This window comes from Theropithecus gelada, chromosome 4, assembly GCF_003255815.1.
Source record: "Theropithecus gelada isolate Dixy chromosome 4, Tgel_1.0, whole genome shotgun sequence".
NCBI lineage: Eukaryota > Metazoa > Chordata > Mammalia > Primates > Cercopithecidae > Theropithecus > Theropithecus gelada.
Window position 1 is genome coordinate 39,028,986 of NC_037671.1, and position 27,208 is coordinate 39,056,193.

At 53.6% G+C, this 27,208-nt stretch overlaps 2 protein-coding genes and 1 pseudogene across 5 annotated transcripts in view; 2 read left to right on the top strand and 1 right to left on the bottom strand.

Moving 5' to 3' along the window:
- Positions 1 to 17,240, top strand: part of RAB44 (RAB44, member RAS oncogene family) — a 35,807-nt gene extending 18,567 nt beyond the window's left edge. The window contains exons 5-14 of the mRNA XM_025384373.1: positions 1,260 to 1,406; positions 2,011 to 2,101; positions 2,477 to 2,572; positions 4,088 to 4,275; positions 4,881 to 6,430; positions 9,490 to 9,571; positions 11,215 to 11,329; positions 12,340 to 12,441; positions 14,636 to 14,712; positions 16,078 to 17,240. Coding sequence (XP_025240158.1) covers positions 1,260 to 1,406; positions 2,011 to 2,101; positions 2,477 to 2,572; positions 4,088 to 4,275; positions 4,881 to 6,430; positions 9,490 to 9,571; positions 11,215 to 11,329; positions 12,340 to 12,441; positions 14,636 to 14,712; positions 16,078 to 16,168 — 2,539 coding nt within the window. The 3' untranslated portion in view covers positions 16,169 to 17,240. The remainder of the gene's footprint in view (positions 1 to 1,259; positions 1,407 to 2,010; positions 2,102 to 2,476; positions 2,573 to 4,087; positions 4,276 to 4,880; positions 6,431 to 9,489; positions 9,572 to 11,214; positions 11,330 to 12,339; positions 12,442 to 14,635; positions 14,713 to 16,077) is intronic.
- Positions 17,241 to 21,023: 3,783 nt separating this feature from the next.
- On the top strand, positions 21,024 to 21,983 carry LOC112622571 (annotated as a pseudogene).
- A 2,739-nt stretch (positions 21,984 to 24,722) lies between these two features.
- CPNE5 (copine 5) overlaps positions 24,723 to 27,208 on the bottom strand; it is a 96,143-nt gene continuing 93,657 nt past the window's right edge. For all 4 annotated transcript variants that reach the window (XM_025384375.1, XM_025384374.1, XM_025384378.1 and 1 more), the window contains one exon: positions 24,723 to 26,426. In XM_025384375.1, the coding sequence (XP_025240160.1) occupies positions 26,208 to 26,426 (219 nt within the window). In that variant the 3' untranslated portion in view covers positions 24,723 to 26,207. The remainder of the gene's footprint in view (positions 26,427 to 27,208) is intronic.

Here is a 27,208-nt window from a genome sequence, read left to right on the forward strand (position 1 = left end):
CTTTCTTAACTCAGTGAGGATTCCTGGAGTTGGGGGTGATTTCAGGCATTTTGTGCCCCGGGTTGAACAGGTTTGGAGACAGAAATGCATTTCCTCCCATCCTTCTGAGGCTCTGGGTATAGGGAGTTGCCTTTGCTTAGAGAAGGGGAGCCCTGGCCTGGCTCATGCCTGTAATTCCGGCACTTTGGGAGGCCGAGGCGGGTGAATCACCTGAGGTCAGGAGTTCCAACCAGCCTGGCCAACATGATGAAACCCCGTCTCTACTAAAAATACAAAAATTAGCCGGGCATGGTGGCACATGCCTGTAATCCCAGCTACTCGGGAGGCTGAGGCAGAAGAATCGCAGCAGGAGAATCGCTTGAACCTGGGATGCAGAGGTTGCAGTGAGCTGAGATCGTGCCACTGCACTCCAGCCTGGGTGACAGAGCGAGACTCTGTCTCAAAAAAAAAAAAAAAAAAAAAAAAAAAAGAAAAAGAAAAAAGAGAGAGAGAGAAAGAAAGGGAGCCCTGCCTGCAAACATCCCTCTCTAGGACTCCCAGGGTCTGTTAGAACCAGTGGGGGAATCACCCTCACGCACTGGCCCAGGTTTGCTCACCGCACCCGTGGGGTTCTGTGAGGACAAGATTCCTCACGCTTGGCTCCGGGAGGGTGGGGCCAGGTGCTGTGAGGCAGGCAGGGTGGGACTTAGGGTGTAGACTGGTAGGGCAGCCTTTTATTCACTTGGCAGCTTGGCCTAGGCTCAGCCCTCTGGCATCTGTCCTCACGACTTAATTAAATCCATGTGAAAGCAGCCTTTATCGGGTGCCAACCATGTAGCAGGCCCTGAGCTGGTGCTTTCATCAGGCGTCTCTCATTCCTCAATGACCTTGCTTGGCAGGTATCAGCCCCCACCCCATTTTACAAATGAGCCCAGAGAGGGCTTGGGACTTGCTGAAGGTCACACAGCCTCAGAGTGAGAGAAGAGAGACGGCAGATGGAAGCCCTGGGCCATCAGTATCCCAAATCCTCCCATCCCACTATTACAGAATCATAGAGAGACAAAGTGTGGCAGGGGTTCAGGAAGGGAGAGGGCACACCTGGGAACGGTTCCTGGAGGAGGTGGCATTTGAGTTGCATCTTGTAGGGTGTCAATAGATTTGGCCCAGGTGCCAGAGTCTCTTGGAGCACTGTCGTGAAAACTGAGGAGTGGGGCCCCCCTTGCTTCTCCATCCCACCTCGTGTCTGACCCTCCCATCTCTGGCTGTCCTCCCCTCCCCAGGCAGACAGAAATCTGGCAGCTGTGGGGGCAGCTGCGGCAGGAGGAGCCCCAGCTGGCAGGCAACCTGGCAGGCTTTCTGGCCAAGATGACCAGCCGCCTGCAGGAGGCCCAGGCAGACAAGGAGGCCTTGGAGCTGACCCTGAAGAAGTGAGTGGGGGGCCCGGCCGGGTGTCTGACTTGAAGTAGGTGCTCTTCACATTCCAGTGGAATCTGAATTTCCCCAGCTCCTTCTACAGCCGGGCCTGTGAGCTGGATAGGGCAGAGCTGCGCTGGAGGAAGAGGTGGCTCAGGGGACCTGGCGGGGAGGACAGAGTTGGTAATGGCAGGAGTGGGAATGGCAGGGTGTGTCTTGGTACAGGACCCGCTGTGACGCCCAACTCCAGGGGGCCTGCTCCTGTAGATTGCAATGCATGTGGTGACCCTGGAGTTGGGTTATAGGGGCAGGAGGATGGTGAAAGAGGGAGGTGGGACTGAGTGATGGGGTGATGAGGACAATGAGACCCTGGCCAGGGGAACTGGTGATGGTTACAAGGGTCGGCATGGTAGGATCCGCAGGACCAATGTCAAAGTCGTATGGGTCAGCGGGTTGTTATTGGGATGGCTGTTCTCAGAGTGACAGAGGTCAGTGACTGCTGGCAGAGTGAGGAAAGCAATAGGATGGATTCCAAACCCAAGCCCAGACTGCCCCTGCCAGCAGCAGGCTCCCAGAGGCGCTAATGGGCTGCCTGGCCCCAACTCCTGCTCCTCCCAGGTGTGACTCTGACCACCACCGCGAGGTCCAGCAGCTCTATGAGGAGATGGAGCAGCAGATCCGCCAGGAGAAGCAGCAGCTGCAGGCCGAGGTGGGCTCCTGCTGGCAGCCTGCCTCCTTCCCACTGCCCGGGACACCTCTGCTGGCTGAGGAGTGGGGCCAGTGACTGACCAGGGTGGGGTGCAGGAGGCTGCTGGAGTAAATCCTCTCCCTGGCCTGAGCAGCTTGTGTTTCCCAGAGAGATGGGGTGGGGAATGTCGAACCTGGGCCCCCTTCCCATCTCTGCCAAGTCTCCTTGTTGCCACAATCTAGGCTGGAACTGGGGGAGTTGTCCTGAGAACCCTCCCTGCTGGGACATCCTGGCCCAGGCACCCCAGGTGGTGGAGGTGGAGTGTGAGAAGGGCTGGCCTGCCCGGCTGGCTCTTAAGAGGCTGCAGGGTGAGGGCTGAATCTACCTACTCCACAGAGCGACTCTCGGGGCCTGGCCCTCACCTCCCAGATGCAGGACGTCCTAGAAGCCAAGGAGCGCGAGGTGCAGCGACTAGCTGAGGGCCAGAGGGAGGTGAGTGACAGGGTTTCCCAGAAACCCACTTTCGAACAGGTTTTTAATATCTATGAGCCTCAGTTTCCTATCAGAGACATGGAAATCAGAGCTCCTGCCTTAGTAGGTACTGTGATGATTAGAGGTACTACATGGGAGGGCCTAAGACAGTGCCTGGTACATAGTAGTTTATGCATCACTTGTTCCATCTCTGAAACTGACCTAGCTTCCTGCTTAGGGTCAGGTTACCTGCTGCCCTGACACTGCAGGTCTTATAACCTGTAGTCACTTACGGGTGGCACTGTGGTTGACTGTTCGGGTCTGAGACCCTGCCCCACTGTCTCTTCCTTCCTCAACTTGGGGACCTCTGACCTTGGTAAGATTGTCCTCTGCTGTAACCAGGACAACAAGCATCCCTTCAACCTGGGACAAGATTCCCGGAGCCTTCCTCACCATGGCCTGGGCTGGCCCTGTTACCAAGTTGATTTCCCAGGTGCCTCTGCAGCTGCTCCTTGGAAATTGAGGCAGGCCCCTCCTGCCAAGAGAAGAGATAGGGCTTTACACCTGGGGCCGTTTTGTCCTGTCCCCTGTGAAGGTGAAGCCTCTCCCCTCCAACCATTCATTCCTTCACCCCACAACTACTTATCCAGCACCAACTATGTGCCAGACACTGTTCCAGGTTCTGAGGATCATGACAGACACAAACCTCTGCCCACAGAGTTACCATCTAGTCAGGGAGACAGGTGACATACATAACATAGGAGATGGTGATCAGTGCTAAGGAGAATAAAGTAAAACAGGAAAGGGGGATAGAAGAGTTGGAATCGTAGTCAAGTAAGTTGAGAAGGGAGTCAAGGAAGGCCTGGCTGAGATGATGACATTGGAGCGAAGACCTGAAGAAGTGTGATATGCTGGGGAAGGGCATCCAGGCAGAGGGAACAGCAGGTGCGAAGGCCCTGAGCGGGCATGCGCTGTGGAAGTTCACGGAACAGTAAGCAGAGCTGTGGACTGGAGCAGACTGAGAGGGAACAGTCATAGGAAAGGAGATGAGGGTCATGAGGGGAGGTGAGGAGGCTGCAGGGAGACTCTTCAGGGTCCCAGAGGCCATTGCAAGGGCTTGCCTTTCCCTACACCTGGCCAGGCAGCGTTCCCTCTCTCGGTCATGTGATTTGCTGTTGGATCAGGAGCCCCCTGTAGACCAGATGGTCTCAGGGGCCAGCAGCCATTGCAGGGCTCTGAGTAGAGGAGGGTGGGATCTGGTTTAGGTGTGGGGCCTTTGTGGCACTGCTGGTTTTTGTTCCTCACACAGTCTCCCTGCCCTCCCTGCCTCAGGATTTCCAATGCCCCTCCTGGACAGGAGCTAATGGAGCTAGTTAGGCCAAGGAGGGATAACCGCCCATTCTTACTCTGATTTAAGCTGGGTCTCCGGGAGCCTGGACAGGGGGTGGGAGTCTGTGTCTCACAATGGCCTTGGCAGGCTTTTTGCTGCCCTGGAGGGCATCTGGGCTTCTCTCTGCCTCACCCTCCACCCTGCAGCTGGAGGCCCAGCTCTCCCACCTCAGGAGCACACATCAGGAGGCTGCCTCAGAGAACCAGCAGCTGCGGGAGGCCAAGCGTGACCTGGCCGGGCGGCTGGAGGAGGTGCAGGGGCAGCTGCAGGTGACCAGGGGGCGCCTGGACGCCGCCAGGGGCCGGGTGTCCTGGCAGGTGGAGGAGAAACTGAGGCAAGTGGCTGCTATCCCTGGACTGGGGTGGACTCTAGGGGCCTCCTGGAACCAGTGGGGAACTCTGAGTTCTCTAAGAATCTAGCTAGCACACAGTTCACACACAGCTTCCTTCCTTAAACCCCACCCTCTGCCAAGCTGGAACTATCACGCCCATTTCTGAGATGAGGAAACTGGGGCACAAAAAAGGGAAACACCTGTGCCCAAGACCACATGGCTAGAATTAAAACATGCACGTGTGTGGGTGTACATGTACACACACACACACACACACACACACACACACACACACAAAGGCTTAGTGCAATGCAAGATCCCTAGCAGGCACTCACTCTACTTGTTATAGCTCAGAGGAGTGGGATGGGCCAGAATGATCAAGGAAGGCTTCCTGGAGGAGGTGAGGCTTCATGTGGGTCTTGAGGATGGACGAGATTGGATGAGGAGGAGGAGTGGGGAGCACGCACCAGGTGAGGATTGCCTGAGCAAGGACTGGGAGGAGGCCTGGCCATGGGGAGAGCAAGGGATGGTGAAGGCTGCAGGTAGGATGGGTGTGACACCACCTACCTGCCCCTCCCCTGATCTTTGCTTCCCTGCTTCCTTTCCAGTGTTCCTGGAGTGGGTGAGAAGACCCCAGACCCTCGGGCTGTCTCCCCTGAGGAGGCCCCCCTGCCTGGGCTATTTGGGGACAATGATGACTGGGACCAGCTCCTGAGCAACTTTGGCAGCCCTCCGCATGGAGCCCTGCAGCTCTGCTGGAGCCCGCCCCCGACCCCAAGAGCCGCCTCAGGCCCCCAGACACCCCGTGTGATCAGGCAGATCTCCATCTCGGAGCCACAGGCTTTACTATTTGGTCAGGAGCCATCTTCAGATCCAGATGGGGCTCCAAGGACCCCCCCTGGGGTGCCTTTCGGCGCCAAGGACAGTAAAGGGGTGGACCCAGATGAGCAGGACATTAGTGCAGAGCAGCCTGTGGAACCGCACAACCTGGACCCCAACCAGGAGCTGGGGTCCACCCCTGAGGGCTGCCTCCTCTGGGGTCTCTCAGGAAGCCTGGTGGCACCTGCATTCAAAGTGCTCATTCCTTTGGAGGATGGGCCCCCTCCCCCTCCCCAGGCCCCAGCTGGGTCCAGCAAACAGATCCAGGCCTCAGACCCAGATGACAAGGACACTGGGTCTTGGGCTCCTCCCAGGGGGGCTCAGCCTGGGGCTGGAGCAGGACCCACACAAACCCCTCCCACCATGACTGAGCCGGAAACCCAGCCCGGACCCTCGCCCACAACTGCCTTCACAGGAGTGGGCCCAGCCAAGCCGCCCAGGCAGAGAGATACCCTCCAGCAGAACCTGCATGCCACTGGCTCTGAGCCAAGACCGGGGGCCCAGAGGGCCACAGCCCTCACCCTGGGGCCAACTGAGCCCTTCCAGGGCCTGGAGTTTGTGGGTCCGCTGCCCACAGAGAGGTTGGAGCAGGGCCACGCAGGCCCAGTGGTGCAGGAGGGCCTTCCTGAGGGGCTAAGAGAAGCTCATGGCCGGGTCCTTGGGCTGGATGAGCTGCCTGCCCTCCCCCACCAGGGGCTAGAAGAGGAACCCAGGTCTGAGGAAGGAAAACAAGAGGGCCGAGGTGAACAGGACCTCAGTTCAGAGCAGTCAGTTGAGGCTCACGGCCTGGAAACTGCGCATTCGCAACTCCCCCAGCAAGATTCTCTGCTTGCTTCTCTCCCATCTGCCACACCACAGGCTCAGGTGGAAGCAGAAGCCCCCGCTCCTGGAAAACCGGCACCTCCAAGGGGCTCTCCTCCCGGAGGGGCTCAGCCTGGGGCTGAAGCAGGACCCAAGGAACCCACGCGAACCCCTCCCACCATGGCTGAGCAGGAAGCCCAACCCAGGCCATCCCTCATGACTGCTCACGCGGAAGAACAAGGCCCCCGTCACTCCGGGGAACCAAGGGCAGAGAGCAGGCTTGAAGATCCAGGAACAGACTCCAGGGAGGCTGGGCTGACCCCATCCCCGGGAGACCCCGTGGCTGCAGGGGAACCCCAGGCCAACCCTGATTACCTCTTCCATGTCATCTTCCTGGGAGACTCCAACGTGGGCAAAACATCCTTCCTGCACCTGCTGCACCAGAATTCCTTCGCCACCGGCTTGACAGCTACCGTGGGTAAGGGCACCGAGGAGGGCGGCGGGGAGGAGGGGAGATGCAGGGGCCAGGGCCAACGAGTGGCAGCAGGCCCAGACCAAACCATCCCTGAGGAAGCTGCAGGTTCTGCCCTGGCCACGGGCCCTGCATTAGACATTGTTTTATATGGGCATAACCTTACTATTTCACTAATCGTCTCTAATTACAGGTAATTTGCTTTTTCTGCATTGATCTGATTAGCTTATAATGTGCCACATCAACAATGCACCCTGCAATTTAGGTGCCTGCGAGAGTTGATGGTGAAAACAAGCAAGTTTCCACTCATGTGGCCCGTGGGCAGGCCAGAGCAGGGTCTGTGCTGGTTGGATTTGCTCATGACTAGCTCCAGGCTGGGCGGTGATGGTCTGGCAGGAAGTCACCTTGGGCAAGCTGGATATTTTACACAGAATGTGTTGGTAGAGTGTGGTAAATTAGGAACCCAGGTGCCTGAATTCAAATTTTAGACCTGCCACTTATTGGGGTCTGAATTTGGACAAATGATTTAACCCTTTCGAACCCCCAAATCCTCATCTGCATAATCGGACAACAGTAGTGCTGCCTTCCTAGAGCGGTTGAGGATTAGTTGAGTTGATATGTCAAGATCTTAGAATAATAACTGACATGTAGCGAGTACTCCGTAAGTATTAGTTATTACGATTGTTATGATTATTATAAGTAAATATTTGATCATGTCTAACTCAGTGGCTCCTGCAAGAAATGGCTGAAAGCAGAGAACCTTCCCTCCCTAAAAGTATCAGCATATGCGGCCACTGAACCCCATACAGAGCTACAGAAAAGCAAACCCGAGGGAATGGAGGGGAGACCCACCTAGGGACAAAGACGTCATGCCATGCCTGTCTTTGTATTAGACCAGGGCACATGCCGACTGAGGATCAGTGCCAGACCAGTCGGTAAATGACAGCTCCCCACAAGAGAGGCCTGGGGCAGGTTCTCAAACTTTTCTTGCCCAAGAAGCCTCACCTGGGAGCCAGTTAAAAATGCAATTCCCTCAGGAAGAGGAAACCTATAGCAGGCTGGCCTGATGTTGAGTGGGGTCACAGGATCTACAACGCTACCATTATTTTATTTATTTATTGAGATAGAGTCTCGCCCTGTCACCCAGGCTCAAGTGCAGTGGCACAATTTCTGCTCACTGCAACCTCTGCTTCCTGGGTTCAAGTGATTCTCCTGCCTCAGCCTCCCAAGTAGCTGAGACTACAGGTGTGTGCCACTTCACCTGGCTTATTTTTGTACTTTTAGTAGAGATGAAGTTCACCATGTTGGCCAGGCTGGTGACCTCAGGTGATCCACCCGCCTCAGCCTCCCAAAGTGCTGGGATTACAGGCATGAGCCACCGTGCCCGGCCAAGGCTACCATTATTAGTCACCTAAGCTACCGTTTACTGACCACCTCCCATGCACTAGGCATCTTCCATACATGTCTTATTCCTTACAACAGACTTCCTTAGAATGGAGCCTCCCCCTTTATTATGTGGTGAGAAGTTCCCACAAAATTCAATCAAGAAAAACACAAGCTGCATAATTGTGAACCAACCAACCAACCAACCAACCAACCAACCAACCAGGCAAGCCGGCATGCACTGGGTGTACCCGAGATCCAAGTACTTGGTCCAGATCTGTCCCAATCCCAGCTACGGTTTGCTGCCCCCTGGTGGCTATCGTCTATTCCGGTTTAAATACCACAGGAAATGATCTGCCTTCATTGGTCAATTATTTCCCTACCTGGCGTCACCTTCCCTCCATTCTTGCCCCACCCCGCTACCTCACAACATAAGAACTCTACCCTGCCTGCATTTGAGGACAGGACCAGATAGAGAATTACAGCCAACGGAGTTATATTTGAATGTACATTTTCCATATCTATCCCCATTTTACAGATGAGGAAAGCAGAGAATTGAAGACCTGGTTAAGTTTCTTGCCCTAGCTGGGCCCCCAAAGTTAAGGCCACCTACCTTAAAAGCCCTGCCTCCACACCAGAAGTTTTATCCTCTTTTCTGGGTCTGCTCACTTAAAACAGCATTTTTTTTTTTTTTTTTTTTTTGAGGCGCTCTGTCGCCCAGGCTGGAGTGCAGTAGTGCGATCTCTGCTCACTGTAAGCTCCGCCCCCCGGGTTCCTGCCATTCTCCTGCCTCGGCCTTCCGAGTAGCTGGGGCTACAGGCACCCACCACCACGCCCGGCTCATTTTTTGTATTTTTAGTAGAGACGGGGTTTCACTGTGTTAGCCAGGATGGTCTCGGTCTCCTTACCTCGTGATCTGCCCGCCTCGGCCTCCCAAAGTGCTGGGATTACAGGCGTGAGCCACCGCGCCCGGCCTTATTTATTTATTTATTTTATTTTTTTTTTTTGAGATGGAGTTTCACTCTTGTTGCCCAGGCTGGAGTGCAGTGGCGGGATCTCGGCTCCCTGTAACCTCCGCCTCTCGGGTTCAAGTGATTCTCCTGCCTCAGCCTCCCGAGTAGCTGGGATTACAGGCGTGTGCCACCACACCTGGCTGATTAAAACAGCATTTTAATCCTCCAACCACTCTGCAGTGTAGGTCTTTCTAATTTGCCACTTTGCAGACAAGGAAAGAGAGGCTCACAGAAGTGAAATGACTTGCCTGAGGTCCTGTAACCAGTGTAACAGTGGCCTGAAGCCAGCATTCCTTATGCCCCTCTGGGCTGCTTGTCTCCCCTGCTGTCTGGTTGAGAGGGGAAGGTGCATGCGATAATTAGGGAATGGAAAAAGGAGTAGTGTAAAAATAAAATAATGAAACTTGTATTCTGGGTGACCTAAGGAATAAACATCGTAGACAAGGTGCCTTGGGTTGGCACAAACTGCCAGTATGGGAGGTCTGGGAAGGCTTCCTGGAGAAAGTGGGTCTCGAGGACGGATGGAATGCAGAGCGGAAGGGAAGCCCAGCAGCCAAGGGCTCTATCGCACTGCAGCTGGTACAGGGAACAGGTGTATACTGGGGTAGGCCTTGGCTAGGAGTCCTGGATGGTAACTTAGTAGGCTTCCCCCCTCTTTATGTGTCCTAGGAGTAGATTTTCGGGTCAAAACCTTGCTGGTGGACAACAAGTGCTTTGTGCTGCAGCTCTGGGACACGGCTGGCCAAGAGAGGTAACAGGCAATGTGTTATCAGTGGTGTCAGGAACCAGGCTGAGTGTAGGGGTGCAGAGGGACACACAGCAGCCCCAATAACATGGGCGGGAGGCAACTGCCCCCCGAGGATTCAGGAGGTCAGGGAAGGAGAGAGGAGTCAAGCCCAAGGCAGGGGAGAGAGGGCAGCAGAGTCAGAGGTCCCTCAGCCTGGCAGGGCATATATTAGGGCTGTCCCAACATGGTCATTAGTGGACAGCCAGTCAATCACCTGTCCTTCTGAAAATGCTGGTCTTCTACTTTCAACTTAGGCAGAAGTGATCAAAACTTTTTTTTCTTTTCTTTTTGAGATGGAGTCTCGCTCTATTGCTCAGGCTGGAGTGCAGAGGCGCGATCTGGGCTCACCACAACCTCCACCTCCTGGGTTCAAGCGATTCTCCTGTTTTCAGCCTCCCGAGTAGCTGGGACTATAGGTGCCTGCTACCACATCTGGCTAATTTTTGTGTTTTTAGTAGAGATGGGGTTTCATCATATTGGCCAGACTGGTCTCGAACTTCTGACCTTGTGATCTGCCTGCTTCAGCTTCCCGCAGTGCTGGGATTCCAGGCATGAGCTACTGCACCAGGCAGTAATCAAAACTTAAAAGGCATATCTTATTTGATTCTGCAGTTCCACATCTAGAAATTTATTCTATAGACAGACTCATATATGACTATAATAACAAAGGAACCAGGACCATTTGTAGTATTATCACTTGTGTTATTAAAATAGGAAACAACCTAAATGTCCATCAATAGGGGACCAGTTAGATAAAGTAGGGTCAGTCCACCCAATATAACACTGTAAAGCCACACAAAGACTGAGGACTGTCTTTATGTACTAATAGGGATTTTTTTTTTTTTTTTTTTTTTGAGACACAGTCTTACTCTGTCACCCAAGCTTGAGTGTGGTGGCGTGATCTCAGCTCACTGCAACCTCTGCCTCCAGGGCTTAAGTGATTCTTGTGCCTCAGCCTCCTGAGGAGCTGGGGCTACAGGCACATGCCACCCATCCAGCTAATTTTTGTATTTTTAGTAGACACGGGGTTTCACCATGTTGGCCAGGCCAATCTGGAACTTCTGACCGCAAATGATCCTCCTGCCTCAGCCTCCCAAAGTGCTGGGATTACAGGCGTGAGCCACTGCACCCAGCCTGATAGGGAAATTTCTCCAAGACATCCTGTTAACTGGAAAAAAACAAAATGCAGAACACTGAATATTAATGAGTATGATGAATGTTTTACACTGTATTTGTATAAAATAGAGGCGGAAAGATGTGTACGGGTGTATATATGTGTGTGTATATATATGTATATACATAAAATACCTCTGGAAAAATATTTAAGAAACTGATAACCCTGGTTGCCTCTGGGGAGGGGGACTAGGTGGCTCCAGGATGGGGCAGAAGGAAGGAGACTTTTCACTGAGTTCTCCTTGGGACCTTTTGAAATTTGGGCCATGAGAACTGTTACCTCGTCAACAAGAACTACACCGTACGAAGGAAAGCATACAGACGTGCTCTGTGGGAAGCAATTAGAAGTAGGATAGGTTACTTCTCCCACTTTGCAGAGGCCAGGACCTGGGGTCGGGATGCCTGGTGTGGCCTCATGCAGACTCTCTGGGCAGGTACCACAGCATGACGCGGCAGCTGCTCCGCAAGGCTGATGGGGTAGTGCTCATGTACGACATCACCTCCCAGGAGAGCTTTGGCCACGTGCGCTACTGGCTAGACTGTCTCCAGGTGAGCAGATGGCTGCTGGGGTTGGCCCCAGTCCCTCCAGTCAAGAGGGACCTTATATCCTGCCACTCCCTCTTTTCTCCTAGGATTACAAACGACATGACAGACATATGGGTGACACCACCCACTGAGGGCATGTGGTTGGATGAGCTGGGAATGCAGTAGTACAAAGAAACGACAACCACATAGTATAGCCTTTAAACAAAACTACTTCCTTTATCCTGTGAACATTCTCTTCCTACATATGGCAGCTCTGTTTATAACGTCTTCTTCTTACACTTGAGGCTAATGTAGTTCTAGTGCCATGCCACGTGATAATTCCTCTGTTCACACATCTCTAGTTTTTCCCCTGCATACTTCCTCAAAGCATATATACTGAAATTCTGCAGTGTGTACTAGCACAGCAGAGGGGTGTGAAGTTAGCCATGTTGTCTTCTCTCTGGAAGTTTCTAGTTTAGCAAAAGAAGCAGGATAAGGTAATGTGTGAAGAGGGGAGCTGAGTGCTGGGGTCTGACAGGACCTAGATTTGAATCCCACCCACCCCAACTCTGTGACTTTGGACAAGTGAATTGAGCTCTCTGAACTTCAATTTCCTGACTTCTTTCATAGGGGAGCTGTGAGGATTAACTGATATAATTGATTTCAGCATAGCACCTGGTGTATAACAATCACTCATTAATCAGAAACTATTATTATTATTATTCATGAAACAATTGGGAAAATGTATAATCAAGTGCTGGACTGTTCAACACAGGCAGGAAGAGAGGGCATGGGCAGGAACAATCCAGGAAGGCTTCCTGGGGGAGGTGTTCTTAAGGTTGGCCTTGGAAAATAGGTGAGATGTTTATCAGCAGAAAGGAAGGATGGGGGAAAGGGTCCAGGTGAGAAGGATATGGAGTGGATGTGGCCTGAGAGTGGGAACATGGGGGACACACTTCAGCTTCTAGGAGGGCAAATGTGCCAGGGGCCTGGCACACAGTGGTTGTGGCTGAGAGAACATGTTCTGTGTGCAGGACGCAGGGTCGGATGGGGTGGTCATCCTTCTCCTGGGAAACAAGATGGACTGTGAGGAAGAACGGCAAGTGTCCACAGAAGCTGGACAGCAACTGGCCCGGGTAAGCACTTGGGCATCAGCCCGTCTCTGTGTGTGGACCGGGCAGATGCCTCCCTGGCGGGTAGTGGATAGGCGTCACTTGACCTGGGCAGCCGAGAAGAACCCATGGCCCATTCCTGCCCCTGCCCCAACCAAAGCCCTGCTCAGAGCGAACAGCCTGGCCGCCTCTGCCTCCCACACAGCCCCGGCCTCTGGAGATGCGTTTTAAGCCCAAACCCGAGGCTAGAGTGGCGAGGGTGATACTGAACCTCATTGTTGAATTAGCACATTCCCACACCATGTCCCCACCTACATAAGAAATAGCTTCAGAGTAAAAAGGTTTTAAAAGCTTTGCTTAAAATTCCCAATCAAATTTTAATTTTATCTCTGGTCTCTAATTAACGTGCTGCCTTCTAAGTTCTCCTATTTTAAGACTCAAATTCTCCCTTGGGATGATTACATCAAAAGCTCCACTGCCAGACAGTGAATACTATTTATTCATGAATAGCATTTAACCACATTCCAGAAAATCTGGAGAGAATAAAAATAGAGGGGAAAATCACTCCTCGCCCCACCTCTCACGCAACCCCTCTTGGCGTTTTCATACCGCATTTTCTTCCTGTTTCTCTTCCCACTTCCCATAAGTCATGAGGTCATCATTGTGGCTCCTGCCTGAAAGGAAGTTTTTTCTTTTTCTTTTTCTTTCTTTTTTCTTTTTTTTTTTTTTTTTTGAGCTGGAATCTTGCTCTGTCGCCCAGGTTGGAGTGCAGTGGCATGATTTCGGCTCACTGCAACTTCCGACTCCAGGGTTCAAGCGATTCTCCCACCTCAGCCTCCTTAGTAGCTGGGACTACAGACGCGCGCCAGGCCCAGCTAATTTTTGTATATTTAGTAGAGACGGGGTTTCACCATGTTGGCCAGGCTGATCTGGAACTCCTGACCTCAGGTGATCTGCCTGCCTCAGCCTCCCAAAGTGCTGGGATTACAGGCGTGAGCCACTGTGCTCGGCCTTTTTCTTAAAAGTAGTAACTCAACCCTTTGACATAGTAATTTATCCTCTAGCAATTTATCCTAAGGGAAGACTCGGAAGTAATAATCCCTAAAGGAACACCTAATGGATACCCATGTATAACGTACAATCGCACATGTTTATATGAGGGCTTTCAAATATTATTTATAAGAACAAACATTTGGCAGCAATTGGTGGTTAAATTGTGGATGTTCATACGAGAGGTATTTGCCATTAAGAATCCCGTCTTGGAAAAATATTTAAGGGTGTGGGGGAAATGTTTACAATATAATAGAAAATCATATAAGCAGCTACAAATCTAGATATAGGTTAGGTTGAAACATATGAAATTGCTGATATTTGACTGGGGCATGCCAAAAATAGCAATTTCATCTGGTTTAACCTAACTGTACAGGACATTTAGCCCCCGCCCCATAAAAGGGTTATATAAAACAGAATGGCAATATCTTCCCAAACGCTAACAGCAGTGGTTTAGATATTGAGCGTGTACTTTCTTATACTGTATCTTCCAATATTCTCCCAATGAAATATTTTTGAAATTAAAAAACATAACTGGCTGGGCGTGGTGGCTCATGCCTGTAATCCCAGCACTTTGGGAGGCTGAGGCGGGTGGATCACGAGGTCAGGAGATCGAGACCATCCTGGCTAACACGGTGAAACCCCGTCTCTACTAAAAACAAAAAAATGCAAAAACTTAGCCGGGCGTGGCAGCGGGCGCCTGTAGTCCCAGCTACTTGGGAGGCTGAGGCAAGAGAATGGCGTGAAGCGGAGTCCCAGCTACTTGGGAGGCGGAGCTTGCAGTGAGCCGAGATCGCGCCACTGCACTCCAGCCTAGGCGACTGAGCGAGACTCTGTCTCAAAAAAAAAAAAACCTAACATTTATAAAATGTCTCCAGAGACCTTTCTCCAAGTTGGGATGCAGGCTTCCCACGCTACTCCGAAGGCTGTGAAGTGTCGTTTCAGTGCATTCTTTGACACCTTGGCCAGCCGGGGTGAAGGGACAGTGGGCAAAGGGCTTCAGCCAGGGATGGTGGCCCACGCCGAGACGGGCCTGTCTTGCTCGCCACTGAGGTCGGCTTAGAGATGCCTTGGGACTCTGATGGCCAGGACTTTAGCGGTGGGGTACAGCCTGGCCTTGCAGTTGTCTCTCCCAAGGCACACATGCCCCTCCCTGTCTGGCCTGCAGGAACTGGGGGTCTCTTTTGGGGAGTGCAGTGCCGCCTTGGGTCACAACATCCTGGAGCCTGTGGTAAACCTGGCCAGGTAAGTGCTGCCCACCCCCCCGCCCCACCCCCACGCCCCACCCCCACGCCCCACCCCCACCCCCGCCCCACCCCCATCCCCACCCCGCCCCACCCCCCCCCCCCACCCACCGCCCCACCCCCCACCGCCCCACCGAATCCTCTGGGACAGCTCCAGCCCCACTCTTGACTCCCAGGTGGGACTGAAAGGCCCATTCTGAGGAAATGGGTCAGAGAAGCACCTAGTTAAAGACCTTGGCTCACCAGTCTGAGCGGGGGAGAGAGAGCCCTGCACTGAGTCTCCTGACTCCAGCTCTGCCATTCCCTTTCGCTGAATCACTCCCCACAGGCACTTAGGCTCTCCAGAGCCTCAGTTTTTTCACTTGCAAAGAGGGCTGAGAAAAGGAGTGTCTTTCTTCTGCTCCCAAACTTCTAGTAGCTTCCATGGATTTAAAATAAAATTCAAATGCTTTGCAATGGCCTGCAGCATCTCCAGTGCCATTTCCCGTACCCCTGCACACACACACACATTCACTCACACCCCCACAGACTCACATTCTCTCACACATACACTCACACTCACACACACACACTCACTAAGTTCCAGCCACTCAGAGACTCCCTCCCTGATCACCCACCGCTCACCACTATTTTGGATCCCAGCCCCTGTTTGTGTCCTTCATGGCCCTTCTTGACACGACACATATTAATGGTATATGCATTTATCTGTTTTCTTGTTGTCCAGGAAGGCAGGGCCATGTCTGTTCTGTTCAGTCCCTCTCCCCATGCCTGGGACCCAGGTGCTCCAAAAACGAATACAATGAGTGAGGGATGAGGGGAGCTAGATCAGATGGGCACCGTCTGGCACGCAGTAAATACATCATGAAGAAAGGGAGGGACTTCTTTTGCTTCCCCAACCCCCAAGCTCTCTCTTGGCACTGAGCCATAGCCCTCTGCCTGGGATGCACCTCCCCCATCCTTTCTGCTGGCAAACCTTGTCCATGGCTCAGTTTTCAGTTCAGTCACTATCTCCTTCCTCCCCAGATCCCTCCAGGACCTGGTGTGAAGTCCCTGTGTGCCTCCCCATCATTCCTGGGCTGCAGTCACCCCTTTTCCTGTCTGTCTCTCTCACTACTCAAGGGAGGGAATAGTGGTTTCTCTGTCGTAGTCAGAGTCCTGCACAGTGCCTGGCACATAGTAGGCCAGAAAGAGAAGGTCAAAGTCTCAGGGGCTCAATTCTTCTGGTCTCATGTGGAATGCAGGGCAGAGGCAGAGCTGGTGTGGGGGTTGCGGGTGCAGCCTCCCAGCCCCCAGCTGCACCCATGGGCCCATCCATGCTTCCCCTAGGAGGTGAGAGAGAGGACTGATGCTCAGCACTGTCACATAGGTCACTCAGGATGCAAGAAGAAGGCCTGAAGGGCTCGCTGGTGGAGGTGACCCCCAAGAAGCAGCCCAAGAAATTCGGTTGTTGCTCCTGACCACTTGTCCTGTCCCGGGTAGGATGGACACCCGCATGGTTTCCTGTCCCTCAGCTCCTGTTCTTCGTTCCTGGACAGCAACGAAACAGAGGACCAGCTTGGAGGTTCAGGAAAACCCTTCTCAAATCAGGACTCGGATCCCAAAGCAGGGCTGCATCACCTCTGCCTTTCGAACTCCAAAGGAGGGCTTTGTTGAGTGAACAAGACTTGGGGGGCAGGAGTATGGCAAAACTCTCCAAAGAAAGAAAAAGTCTGGAAAAACAACTTAAGGAAAATACACCAAAATATTGGCCACACATCTGTGGGTGATAAAATTATAGCGAGAATGTGTGTGGGGGGGTGTTACTTTCGATTTTACACATATTTGTATTTTCAGATTTTCAACAATAACGATATTCATTACATAATCAGAAAAAAAGAGATGAGGAGGAGAGAAACTTTCCAAGGAGCTCCCTTGGGTGCTGCTGGCTCCTAATTGGTGTAACCTGTTAATCACCGCTCAGTGTTAGAGCGGTCCCCCTGTGCTCTGCCTGGCAGGGCGCTGTTGGCCTGGTCTCCCTCGCTATTTCTATTTGCAAGCATGGGCTTTCTTCGGTTCCTGGGAAGAGTGATGATCCGAAGGCCTCTGATACGCCCTGATGCCCTCCTGTCTTGCAGAGCCCCGACCTCACTCCCTTTCCGCATGATACGAAACACACCTCACAGGGGTCACATTCGAGGGTCCCATCCCCTGCTCCAGTGCCACGGTGTCCCCAAGCACAGGGCTTCGGCCTGAGTTGTCAGTCTCTGGATGTATTTGAAGGGCAGCTAGGGTGTGGCTGGGGGTCCAGACAGCTGGGGAGCCTAGACTCAGAATCATTCACACACTCTTCTTTGGAGCTTTTGCAGAAGTTTCCGGAATTCCATAAAATTCACCTCCTGAATGGCGGCTGCACCTTATCGGCCAGGGCTGGGGTTTCCGGTGCCCTCGGAGAGCTTGCTTTAGAGTCTTAGAGAGACTGCCGTGGTCTGTGTTTGTGTGTCTGTCACATCTTACCATCATCACAAATTGAATAGACAACATGTGCCAGGCACTGAGTTTGTTTGATTGTTTTTTGAGACAGGGTCTCTCTCTGTTCCCCAGGCTGGAGTGCATTGGCATGATCGCCACTCTCTGCAGCCTCAACTGTCTGGGCTCAAGCGATTCCCCTACCTCAGCCTCCCAAGTAGCTGGGACCACAGGCACGTGCCACCACACCTTGCTAATTTTTTAGTTATTTGCAAAGACAAGGTCTTGCTGTGTTGCTTAGGCTGGTCTCAAACTCCTGGGCTCAAGTGATCCTCCCAATGTGCTGGGATGACAGGCGTGAGCCACCGCCCCCAGCCTGAGTTTGGTATTTTGTAATCCTTCAGGTACTGGGGAATTTCCTGGCTGAATCAATGGAAACCCCATAGAGGGACAAGCAAAGACAGTTCAAGGAACAGAGTTAGAGAGAGAATGGAGGAGAAAGAGGGAGCAACAGAGGCCTGTTGAATCACACAGTCTTAGACCCTGGCCCCAACCCCTCTTCTCAGTTCTGAAAGGAACGTCTCAGCAGCAGTGAGCCTTCCATCACTAGAGGCACACAAGCAGAAGCCAGGTAATACTTGGCAAAAGGTGAGGTAGAGAAGATCCCAGCATCTGAATCCACCAAAGTTGGATTAGATTCCCTTAACGGACCGCATTCAACCTCCAGACTCCATGTGGACGATTCCCATGGTCCAGCTGATTCTTTTTTTCTTTTTTTTTTTGTTTTTGAGACAGAGTCTCACACTGTCGCCAGGCTGGAGTGCAGTGGTGCAATCTTGGCTCACTGCAACCTCTGCCTCCTGGGTTCACGCCCTTCTCCTGCCTCAGCCTCCCGAGTAGCTGGGACTACAGGCGCCCGCCACCACGCCCGGCTAATTTTTTGTGTGTTTTTTTAAATTTTTTGTGTTTTTAGTAGAGACAGGGTTTCACCATGTTGGCCAGGATGGTCTCGATCTCCTGACCTCATGATCTGCACACCTCAGCCTCCCAAAGTGCTGGGATTACAGGCATGAGCCACCGTGCCCGGCCCTCTAGCTGATTCTTTTACTGGGCGCTTCACTGATCCTTTTTTACCCCAATGTCTTCTCCCATCTCAGGTCCCCTCCCACAGCCCACAAGCCTACCCCTGAACTGAACAGTTTCTAGACTGTGGTGTGCTCAGAGAGAGAGAGAGGGGTGTGGGCTGGAGTGAGTGATGCTGGCCCTGGGTGAGGACGGGAGACAGGTCCTGTAGTTGCTAATGGCTCTTTCTCTGGGGCCCAGGGACCTGGCAGGCACCAACATCTCTGTCCTGTGGGCCAGGGAGTTAATGAGGCAGATAGGCAGGGTGTGATTCCTGGGAGAGGCAGTAGAGCAGACATAGCTCCAGTCGTTTGGGGGCCTGGTACAGGAGTGGCCCCCAGGCCTCCCCGTTTCATCTCAGCTCTGCTGTGGCCTCAAGCAACTCAGATTCCCAGGAGGTAGAGTTCTGGGAGAAACTCCACACTGCCCAGAACCCTGTTTTGGCTTTCTTGGGCCAGATCCACCTGCTGGGCAGGGCACAACTGTGCAAGGACCACCAGCCTTTCCTACTGTCAAAGGGCTCACAAGCCAGAGTACAGGACCCAGAAACCTCAGAGTAGCATACAGCAGGCAACGACAGCAGCAGGAGAAACTTGAGGTAGACTTCAGAGTGAACTTCCAGGCAAGTGGTGAGTTCTTGGGGCATGTCAGCCAAGGGGGCTCTGGCTTAGGCTTAGCCAGAGTCTGATTAAGAAAAGGAGGGTGGGACTGGGCTAAGGGGACTCAGGCTGCTGAGTGAGAAGGGAGGGCAGGGGGAGAGAAGGAAGGCTGGGCAGGAGCTCTAAGAGAAGAGGGCTTTTTGGAACTGAGGGGGAGCAGGGGCAGAATGACATCCCTCCTTTACCCAGTGCCTACCGCATGCCAGGCACTGTTCTGAGCACTTAGCTCTTGTTACTTCATTTAGCCCTCACACCATCAGGCGTGTTCCCCAATCTTACAGAAGAGGAGAGTACTGCATAGGGAGGCTGAGTAACTTCTCCATAGTCACGTAGCAAGTAAGTGCTGGAAACGGTGTTAAACCCAAACGCCGGTACCCACAGACTTAGCCCTGAAGTTATGCAACTGCTTACAGGAAAATGCGGAGGCTTCCGGGAAGCAGGGGCCAGGTCCTGAAGCCTCGCATTGCTCCCTGCCAATTCCTCTCCAGTAATAGTCCGTGTCATTGGTGGGTGTGGACCAGGAAAAAGTGACAAAAAGGCAGTGACAAATGCCAGGAAAGTGGCTGGAGGACAGCCTTCATCCAGGACAGGTCCTTCATTTCCCCTCCTCCTGCAGTCCCGGGAGCCGGTGGGACCTGGGAGGGTGGTCGACATCAGAATTCACAGAGGCCCCCTCTCCAGTCTCTCCTCAGCTGCCCTCAGGCACATTGCTGCCCTGGGGCCCCAGAGACCAAGCTAAGTCCCCCAGGCTAGGGCTCTGCAGGAGGGACTCAGAGACTCCTTCAAACCTGGCTTTGAGCCTGCAGGAGAAGGGTGTCTCCAGTCCCCACCCCAGTGTGGGAGAAAAGGGGAGGGCAACTCCAATGAGGACTCCTCTGCTGTGTCTTGTTTGCTGCTGGATTCCTGGAACCTGGTCCAGAGCAAATGCTCAGGAAATATGTACTGAGTTAGCAGGCAAGCCTCTCTCCAGCTAAAGCTCCCGGGCCCTGGCCTGGCCTGCAGGGCGGCCAGTGGTGACGTCAGCCACTGGGCTGACTCTAGTATGTCTACACTCCATCTTCTAGCCAGAGTCCTCCCAGTCGGGGGCTCCCCCTGCCCTTGACATGTGGGACACAGTGTGGGTGAGGAGAAAGGTCTGACCGCTGGGCGCAGACTCCCCCATCCTGCCAGGGGCCTGCACAGCATAACCTAGAGGGCAGTGATTCCCAAGCTGGTCTGCCCTTCGAATTATTTGGGGTCTTTCAAAAATGCCAAAGCCCAGACCAACTATGTCATGTCTCTGGGGGTGGGACCCAGGTTTCTGTATTTGTGAAATTCCCCAGGTGGTCCCAATGTGCAGAGATGCTTGGGAACCACTGGGAGGGGCTTCACACCTTCTCAAAGCCCTTTCAGACCCACTTTCCCATTTGAACCTCAGATTAAACATGCTTGTTTCACAGGGCAGAGTTTTGTCAAAAAATAGGTACGTGTTTGTATGTATGTATGCACATATGTATTTATCAGATTATGAAAGCAATGTGTACTCCTTGCAGAAATTTTAGAAGTAAATTTTAAAGAAGAAAATGAAAATTATCCTGGTTTTATCACTTATGACAGTTACTATCGACATCTGTTTTATTTCTTTTATTTCCTTGCTTTCTTACAGCTGAGGAAACTGAGGTAGATAAACATTAAATAACTCTCCCAGGGGCCAGGGGGAGAGGCTTAGGCCTGTAATCCCAGCACTTTAGGAGGCTGAGGCATGAGAATCACTTGAACCCAGAAGGTGGAGTTTGCAGTGAGTCAAGATCTCGCTCCAGCCTGGGTGATAGAGTGAGACTCTGTTTCTAAATAAATAAATAAATAACTCCCAGGGTACTGGAGCTAGCAAGTAGCAGAGGCAGGATTTGAATCCAGGGCACTGATGGAGTCCATCCCATGGGGTTGTCATGAGGTCTGCAGGGGCTAATGTGTGCCAAGGACAGGCATGTATCTGGGCCCACTACATGTAGGGGTCTGTGAGAAAAGGAGGCTCAGCAGGAACGGAGAAGGCGGCCTCTGGGGCTGACTGGTTTCTACTTTGTCCTTGTGTGTCTGAAACAGGAGAATGGAGCCCAATGCCACGTTCGACACGCAGCTCACGGCCACACCTGAGTGACTGCTCCGACTCATCTTTGCCGGGGTCTGTGGCCTTGTCCTGCTGGTGGGGCTGTAGGCTAATGGGCTCATGCTGCTGGTGGTGGGCCGGGACCCGGGCGCCCCCCACCCGCTGCACGCCCTGCCCCGAAACCTCATGATGAACATCACGCTATCTCACCTGCTCTTCGTCCCTGTGTGGTGCCTGTGCTGCTGCTGAGCTTCCTGCAGCACGACTGGTGGTTGGGCCTTGCCATCTGCACCATTAGCCACCATGTTCTGCACCTTCTATAGCGTGGTGGCCACGGCTCTCCTGCACCACGCGGCTGTGGCCCTGCCTGACCTGGACTTCCCAGCTGGCTGGGGCAGCTGCTTGCTGCTCTGTGCGGCCATGTGGGCCCTGGGCCTTACTGCATCCCTGCCCGACTGGCTGTTCCAGAGGGTGGCAGTGGAGGAGGAGACAGTGGGGGCTCCTGAGACCCAGGCCTGCCTCTTGCTCCTGAACCCTGCTGGGACCTCCTGCTACTACTTCAGCCTGCTGGGAGCCCTGGCCTTCCTGCCATGCATGCTGGGGCTGGGCTGCTCTTTCAGCCACGTGGGCTGGCTCCTATGGACACAGCCCCGAGGTTCCATGGGAGAGAGCATCCAGGAGCATCAAGAGAACACAGCCATGGGCCACCTGCCTGCCACACCGGCTGCTTTTGTGGCCTCCAGCCTCTGCACCTTCCTGGCCTACTCCAAGTGTGCTGTCAGCCCTATCTTCTGCTTCTACCTCTCCCGCCCCTTCCGGGCAGGACTCAGGGACCTCTTCTGCAGGCCGATGATGGCCAGGCATCCCAGAGATGTGGGAGTGGCAGCCACAGTGATGGTGACTGTCCAGCCTGGCCATGACAGGGCCCCAGGAGGCCTGTGGGGCCTGGCAGGGGTCTAAGAGTATAAGCTGATGGATGGTCTGAGACTCAAGGGAGATGGGAAGACCCTTAGGGACCTGACAGCCCACCCCCTCTATTTTACCAGTGGAGAGACTGAGACCCAGCGGGCAGAGGGCCCAACCAAGGTCACAAGGCAACTAAATGGCTCAGTGAGAGCTCACATCTCTAGGTAACAGGTGGATCCTCCCACTCCACCTTCAGGCTCAGATACCTGTAGGCTCCACTGCTCTCTAATTGTGTGATCCTGAGCCTCTGTGTCTCAGTGTTCTCATCTGGAAAATGGGATGACGATAGTACATACCTTCTTCACAAGGTTGTTATGAAGATGAATTTAAACACATGTAAAGTGCTTAGAAAGATGCTTAGTAAGTGCATATGTGTGCTGGTCATTGCTACTATTACTATTTTATTTGTATTAATTCAGGGGCATTTGAGGTGAGTGGACAAGAGGAAGGCAGAGGGGCTTCCAAAGGCAGAGAAGTGGGTGGAGAATGATCTGGGGGGTAATAGCCTACGGTCCTTAATCCTGAAGGCCAGGAGATTAAGTAGGGGGAGCAGAGGACCAGCCACAGCCTGGGCGGTGAGCTCAGAGGCGGGACAGCCTTTCCTCTCTCTGCCCACCCCTCCAGCTCTGTTCCACACACCCCTCAGTCCAATAGCGGGACAAAAATCCAGTCAACCATGCAGCCATGAGTCTGGGACTGTGAATGTCTGAAGCCCTCCTTTCTTCCCTGTGGCTTCTCTTCCTGAAGCACCTGGGGCAGGGATCCCTTTCAGGGCCCTTTTCTTCTCTCCAGAGCCCAATTTGAGGTCCCCATCTTTCCCACCCTTGGTGCCCTCCCTCTGGGCTGCCCAGGGCAGGCCTCAGTCTTCTGTGTTGGCCTGGAAACCCGGGAGATTGTCTCTACTGAAATTCCCAAGACAGCATGTTCTGCTTAGTGACGGTGTTACCAGCGAAACACACACACACACACACACACACACACACACACACACACACACACTGACTCTGTGATACAAAGCTTGAGAAACGTTGGGTTGAACCAGAGCAAACTGGTCCCTTTGCTGTAGGACTTAACAGAGCCTTGAATACCCAAAAGGCCACTGAAACTCTCGAGAGGGAAGCACAGCAGGCAGGTTCCCAAGCTCCACGCCAGGGAGCCAGTGTTCTGTGGACCACACCTTGGGAAAGAATCCACTAGATGCTACGGTGTCGGGCACAGCAAAGATGCTCTTGGCGTCCCGTCCCGCCCCCAGCAGTGGCTCTGCGCCTCAGTCCCTCTGCCAGGCAAGCACCCTCTCCTGACACTTTCCCATGGCCCCTGTGGTGAGGTGACATGAGCTGCTGGTTATGGGAACTTCCCTCCTTCCAAGCTGTGACCCCACCCTGTTCCCACTCAAAGCGTATCAGAATGTAAGTCACAGGGGCATGTTAATTATAGGGACAACCGTGAATCAGCACCCATTTACTATAAAATCATAAGTAGTAAACAAGTCCCAAACTTTGGTACAATTAGTTCCAAATTTCTTGTGATGTTCAGGGTGGGAATGGCTGCCTGGAGGGCTAATCTGGGAACAGACTTGCCCAGAGAAGGGAGAAATCCCCTTTTGCTATGATCCCTGGTCCCTCATGGCCACAGGGATTTACATGTGAAGAGGAACAAGAGGAAAACAGTGTTTCTTGGGCACCTAAAATGCAGTGGGTCCTGGGTGCATGTCACGTACGTCATGTGCAACCTTATGTACTCGTCACTCTGGCCACGCGATGACCCTGCAAGGGTGGGGGTGGGGGTGACGACCCCACTGCACAGGGGACGCCAGACTCCTCATGGCACAGTGACTCTGGTGCCCACAGATTACCCAGCCCCTGATGGCTTGGTGTCAGTACACCATGGTTGTAGGATTTCCTCGCTCACTGCCCGAGAGCAGGGCCACCCTTGAGGGTGCAATTCTGTGTGTGCATCTCCAGCATGGTCTCCAATGCCTGAGTGAGGCCTGGCACTCATGTTTGGTAAATACTTGTTGAGAGATGAGTGAATGAGTGATCAAATGCAATAAAGCAATCCATTTATTTTAGAGGAAATTCTGATGATGTTACTCACTTCTCTCACCTCCTCAATGGCTTCCCGTTTCACTCAGTAAATGCCAAAGGCCTCATCATGGCCTACACGGCCCACGCATTCTGGCTTCTTCACCTCTGCAACCCCATCTCTAGCACTTTCCCTTCCTGCACTCAGCTCCAGCCACACCTGCCCCGCTCTCCTGCAAACGCACCAAGGATGCTCCTACCACACGGCCTTTGTACCTGCTGGTCCCTCTACTTAGAGTCCCTTTCCCCCAGATATCAGCGTGACTCCCTGTCTCACTTCCTGGGGGTTCACCTCAACCATGACCTCCTCTGAGAGGCCCTCTCCAACCACCTCATGGAACACACCACCCTCCTCCCTCATGTGTCTTTAGAACTCTTGCCACCACCTGAAATGATGTTACTAGCCTATTTATTGATGTGTTTGCTGTGTCTCTCCCATACTATCTGTGTGTGTGTTGTAAGCTCTGTGTGGACAGGGCCTGTGCTTTGTTCATGGCTGCATCCTCCATGCCTAGCACAGAGCGTGGCACGTGGCCTTTGCTTGTAAATCCTACTGAACCAAACAATTGAAGGAAGCCACAGAGGAGAACGTGGACCCTGTCAAACAGCAACGTCAGTGCTATTTTTCAGAGAAGAAAGAAAAACATCATGCTTTACTAAAAGAACCAAATTTACTTCAGTTTAAGGCAAATTCCACACAGAGACTGTCTCAGAGACGGGCACAGAACCAGACACCGTAGAAACACCACCACCATGCATGACAGGGAAGCAGAGGCAGGCAGAAGACGGGGGCCTGGCCCGCACCAGGCACGGAGAGGTCAGTGGGCTGAGGAGCTCCATGCGGCAACAGGGACTGGCATGCATGACCTGCTCCCCGAGTGGGCAAAGGCGGCTGGGTGGGCCCAGGAGGGAGATCCCCTTCTTCCCTACCTTTCCCACAGCAGGGGCAGCGCTCAGGCTCAGATGCCAGAGCCCAAGGCTGAAGGACTAGGGTGTGTTTGGGGTGATAGGATGGAACAGGGTGACACAAAAGCCAAGGCGGCCTCGGGTAGGGTCACATCAGTTAGGAGTAGGATGTGGGGGAGCTGGGCATGGGATGAATGACCCTCAGGATGTCAGATCTAAAGGAAAACCTGGGGCCATCTGGTCAACCCTCTTGTCATACAGACATGGAAATTGAGGCCCAAAAGGTAGAAGGGTCTTGCTTGGGTTCCCACATTAGGCAGTGGGGGGAGGCAGGGCTCAAACCCAGGGCTCCTGTCTCCTAGCCTCATGGGATACAGGGCAAAGAGCAGGGGCAGTGTGGGAGCATGGGGCTGAGCCACTCCTTACTCAGGCCTCCAGGTGGGCAGAGGCATGGGCACCGAGGGCCCTGGGAAGCCTCTGGAGGGAGGAGGGGATTCCTGAAGCCAGGAGTCAACCGTGGAAGTGCCTGTGGGCCCACACCAGGGAGAGGCCTCCACAGGCTGTGTGTCTAGAACTTGCATCGTACTGAGCTCAAGAGGCACCAGAAAGGGCTCTGTGCTGAGCAGCCTCCACTTCAGGCCCATCACATGGCTGACGGTCCATGATTACAGCACCCCGTGGGTCCCCGGGGCTCCCAATGCATCCAGTGTCCCTGGGAGGGGGCACATGTTCAGGCCTTCCTGCAAACCCATCAGCTTCATGGGGTTCACTGGAAATTGGGCACAGGATAGACCACAGGGCGGGGGTCAGTGATAGTAGACACCATGGGTGGATGGGACGGAGATGGGGGGCTGGAGGAGGCCGACCCCAGGCTTCAGGGTGACAGGGAAGCAAATAGGATTGCCGGGGGTGGGCGACAGGGACCCCTAATCACCCCTATTGTTTACACCTTCCTGACTGGGCTAGAGCCAGGTACTGGTGAAGAAGAGAAGGGCTAGGTCCCTGTGTACCCCGTTGTCACCTGTGCGCCCCTAACTCCCTGGGTCTGGGCAATAAGTGAGGCCAAGAAATTGAGGAGGGGGTCTTCAGAAGTCCCACCCCTTGGCAGCCTCCCAGGCACACAGATGTCCCAAAGGCCGGGCAGGCCAACTTTGGGGAGTCTGGGGCCCCGGCCTCCTGTTCACCTGGCCTCTCTCAGGCCCCAGCCACCTGCCTGCTGAGACCAGGTTCAGATGTGTGTGTGCAGGGGGGACGCAGGGGGCGTGCGGGCTGGGGACTGCGAGGGCGAGTGGGTTGGTGCTGCGGGTGGGGGACGTGGGCGAATGCCCTGTGCCTTCATGTAGGACACCAGTTGGTCAGGGATCTCTGCCAGCACGTCTCGGGCCAGGCGGGCCATGCTCAGCACGTGGTTGCCTGTGCGGTCCACGTAGTCCCGGAAGGGTACAAACTGGCAAATGGGAGGGCAGGGTCAGGCAGTGCCTCCTGTGGGACCCTGGTCCCCAAAATCTCCAGGCCTGGGGTTGCATCCCCACCCCAATCCCAGTCTCTGCTCACTTGACTCAATCCCCCCATCTTTGTGAATGACCTGAGGGACTGTATCCCCCAACTCCCTGGGTTTGGGCAGTAAGTAACTACAGTCATAGTCACTATTCTTTCATTCACTTGACAAATACTGAGCCCTAGTCCACACCAGGACACACCATGGAACAAGATTCTCCACCTCGGCACTAAGCACAGCACTCAGTAGGTGCTTCCAAAATACCAACTGAATCCCTGACTTCTGGGGCATGTGCCCTCCTGGGTCTCCCCCGACCTGTCCAGCAGAGCCCTCTCTCTCTCTGGCCTCTTTTCATTCCTTTTCTCTCTGGGGCTAACCTGGCCAATGCCTAATGCCAGGCTTCTTCCCAGAGGGTGCCCTCCATCCTGAGCGCCTCCTCCGGTTCACTCCTGCCTCCAGGCCTTGGCATGGGCTGGTCCCGCCTCCCAGGTTGTCCTTGCTCTGGTTTCTAGCCCCCTGTGTTTGGTCTCCACCCCTGGGATACTGGGCCCCAATTTTTAAGACAAGGGGGTATGGAGGATGTCAGTTTTGTCTTCTGCATCTCCTGAGCACTAGGGCCTCCTCTGCAGGGGATGAGTGGGGGAAGTGCTTGCGGAGGGTGCATTCTTCCGCGTGACTGCGCGGAAATTCCCTGAGGACAAAGATCTTTCTGCTCATTATATTTGCATCCT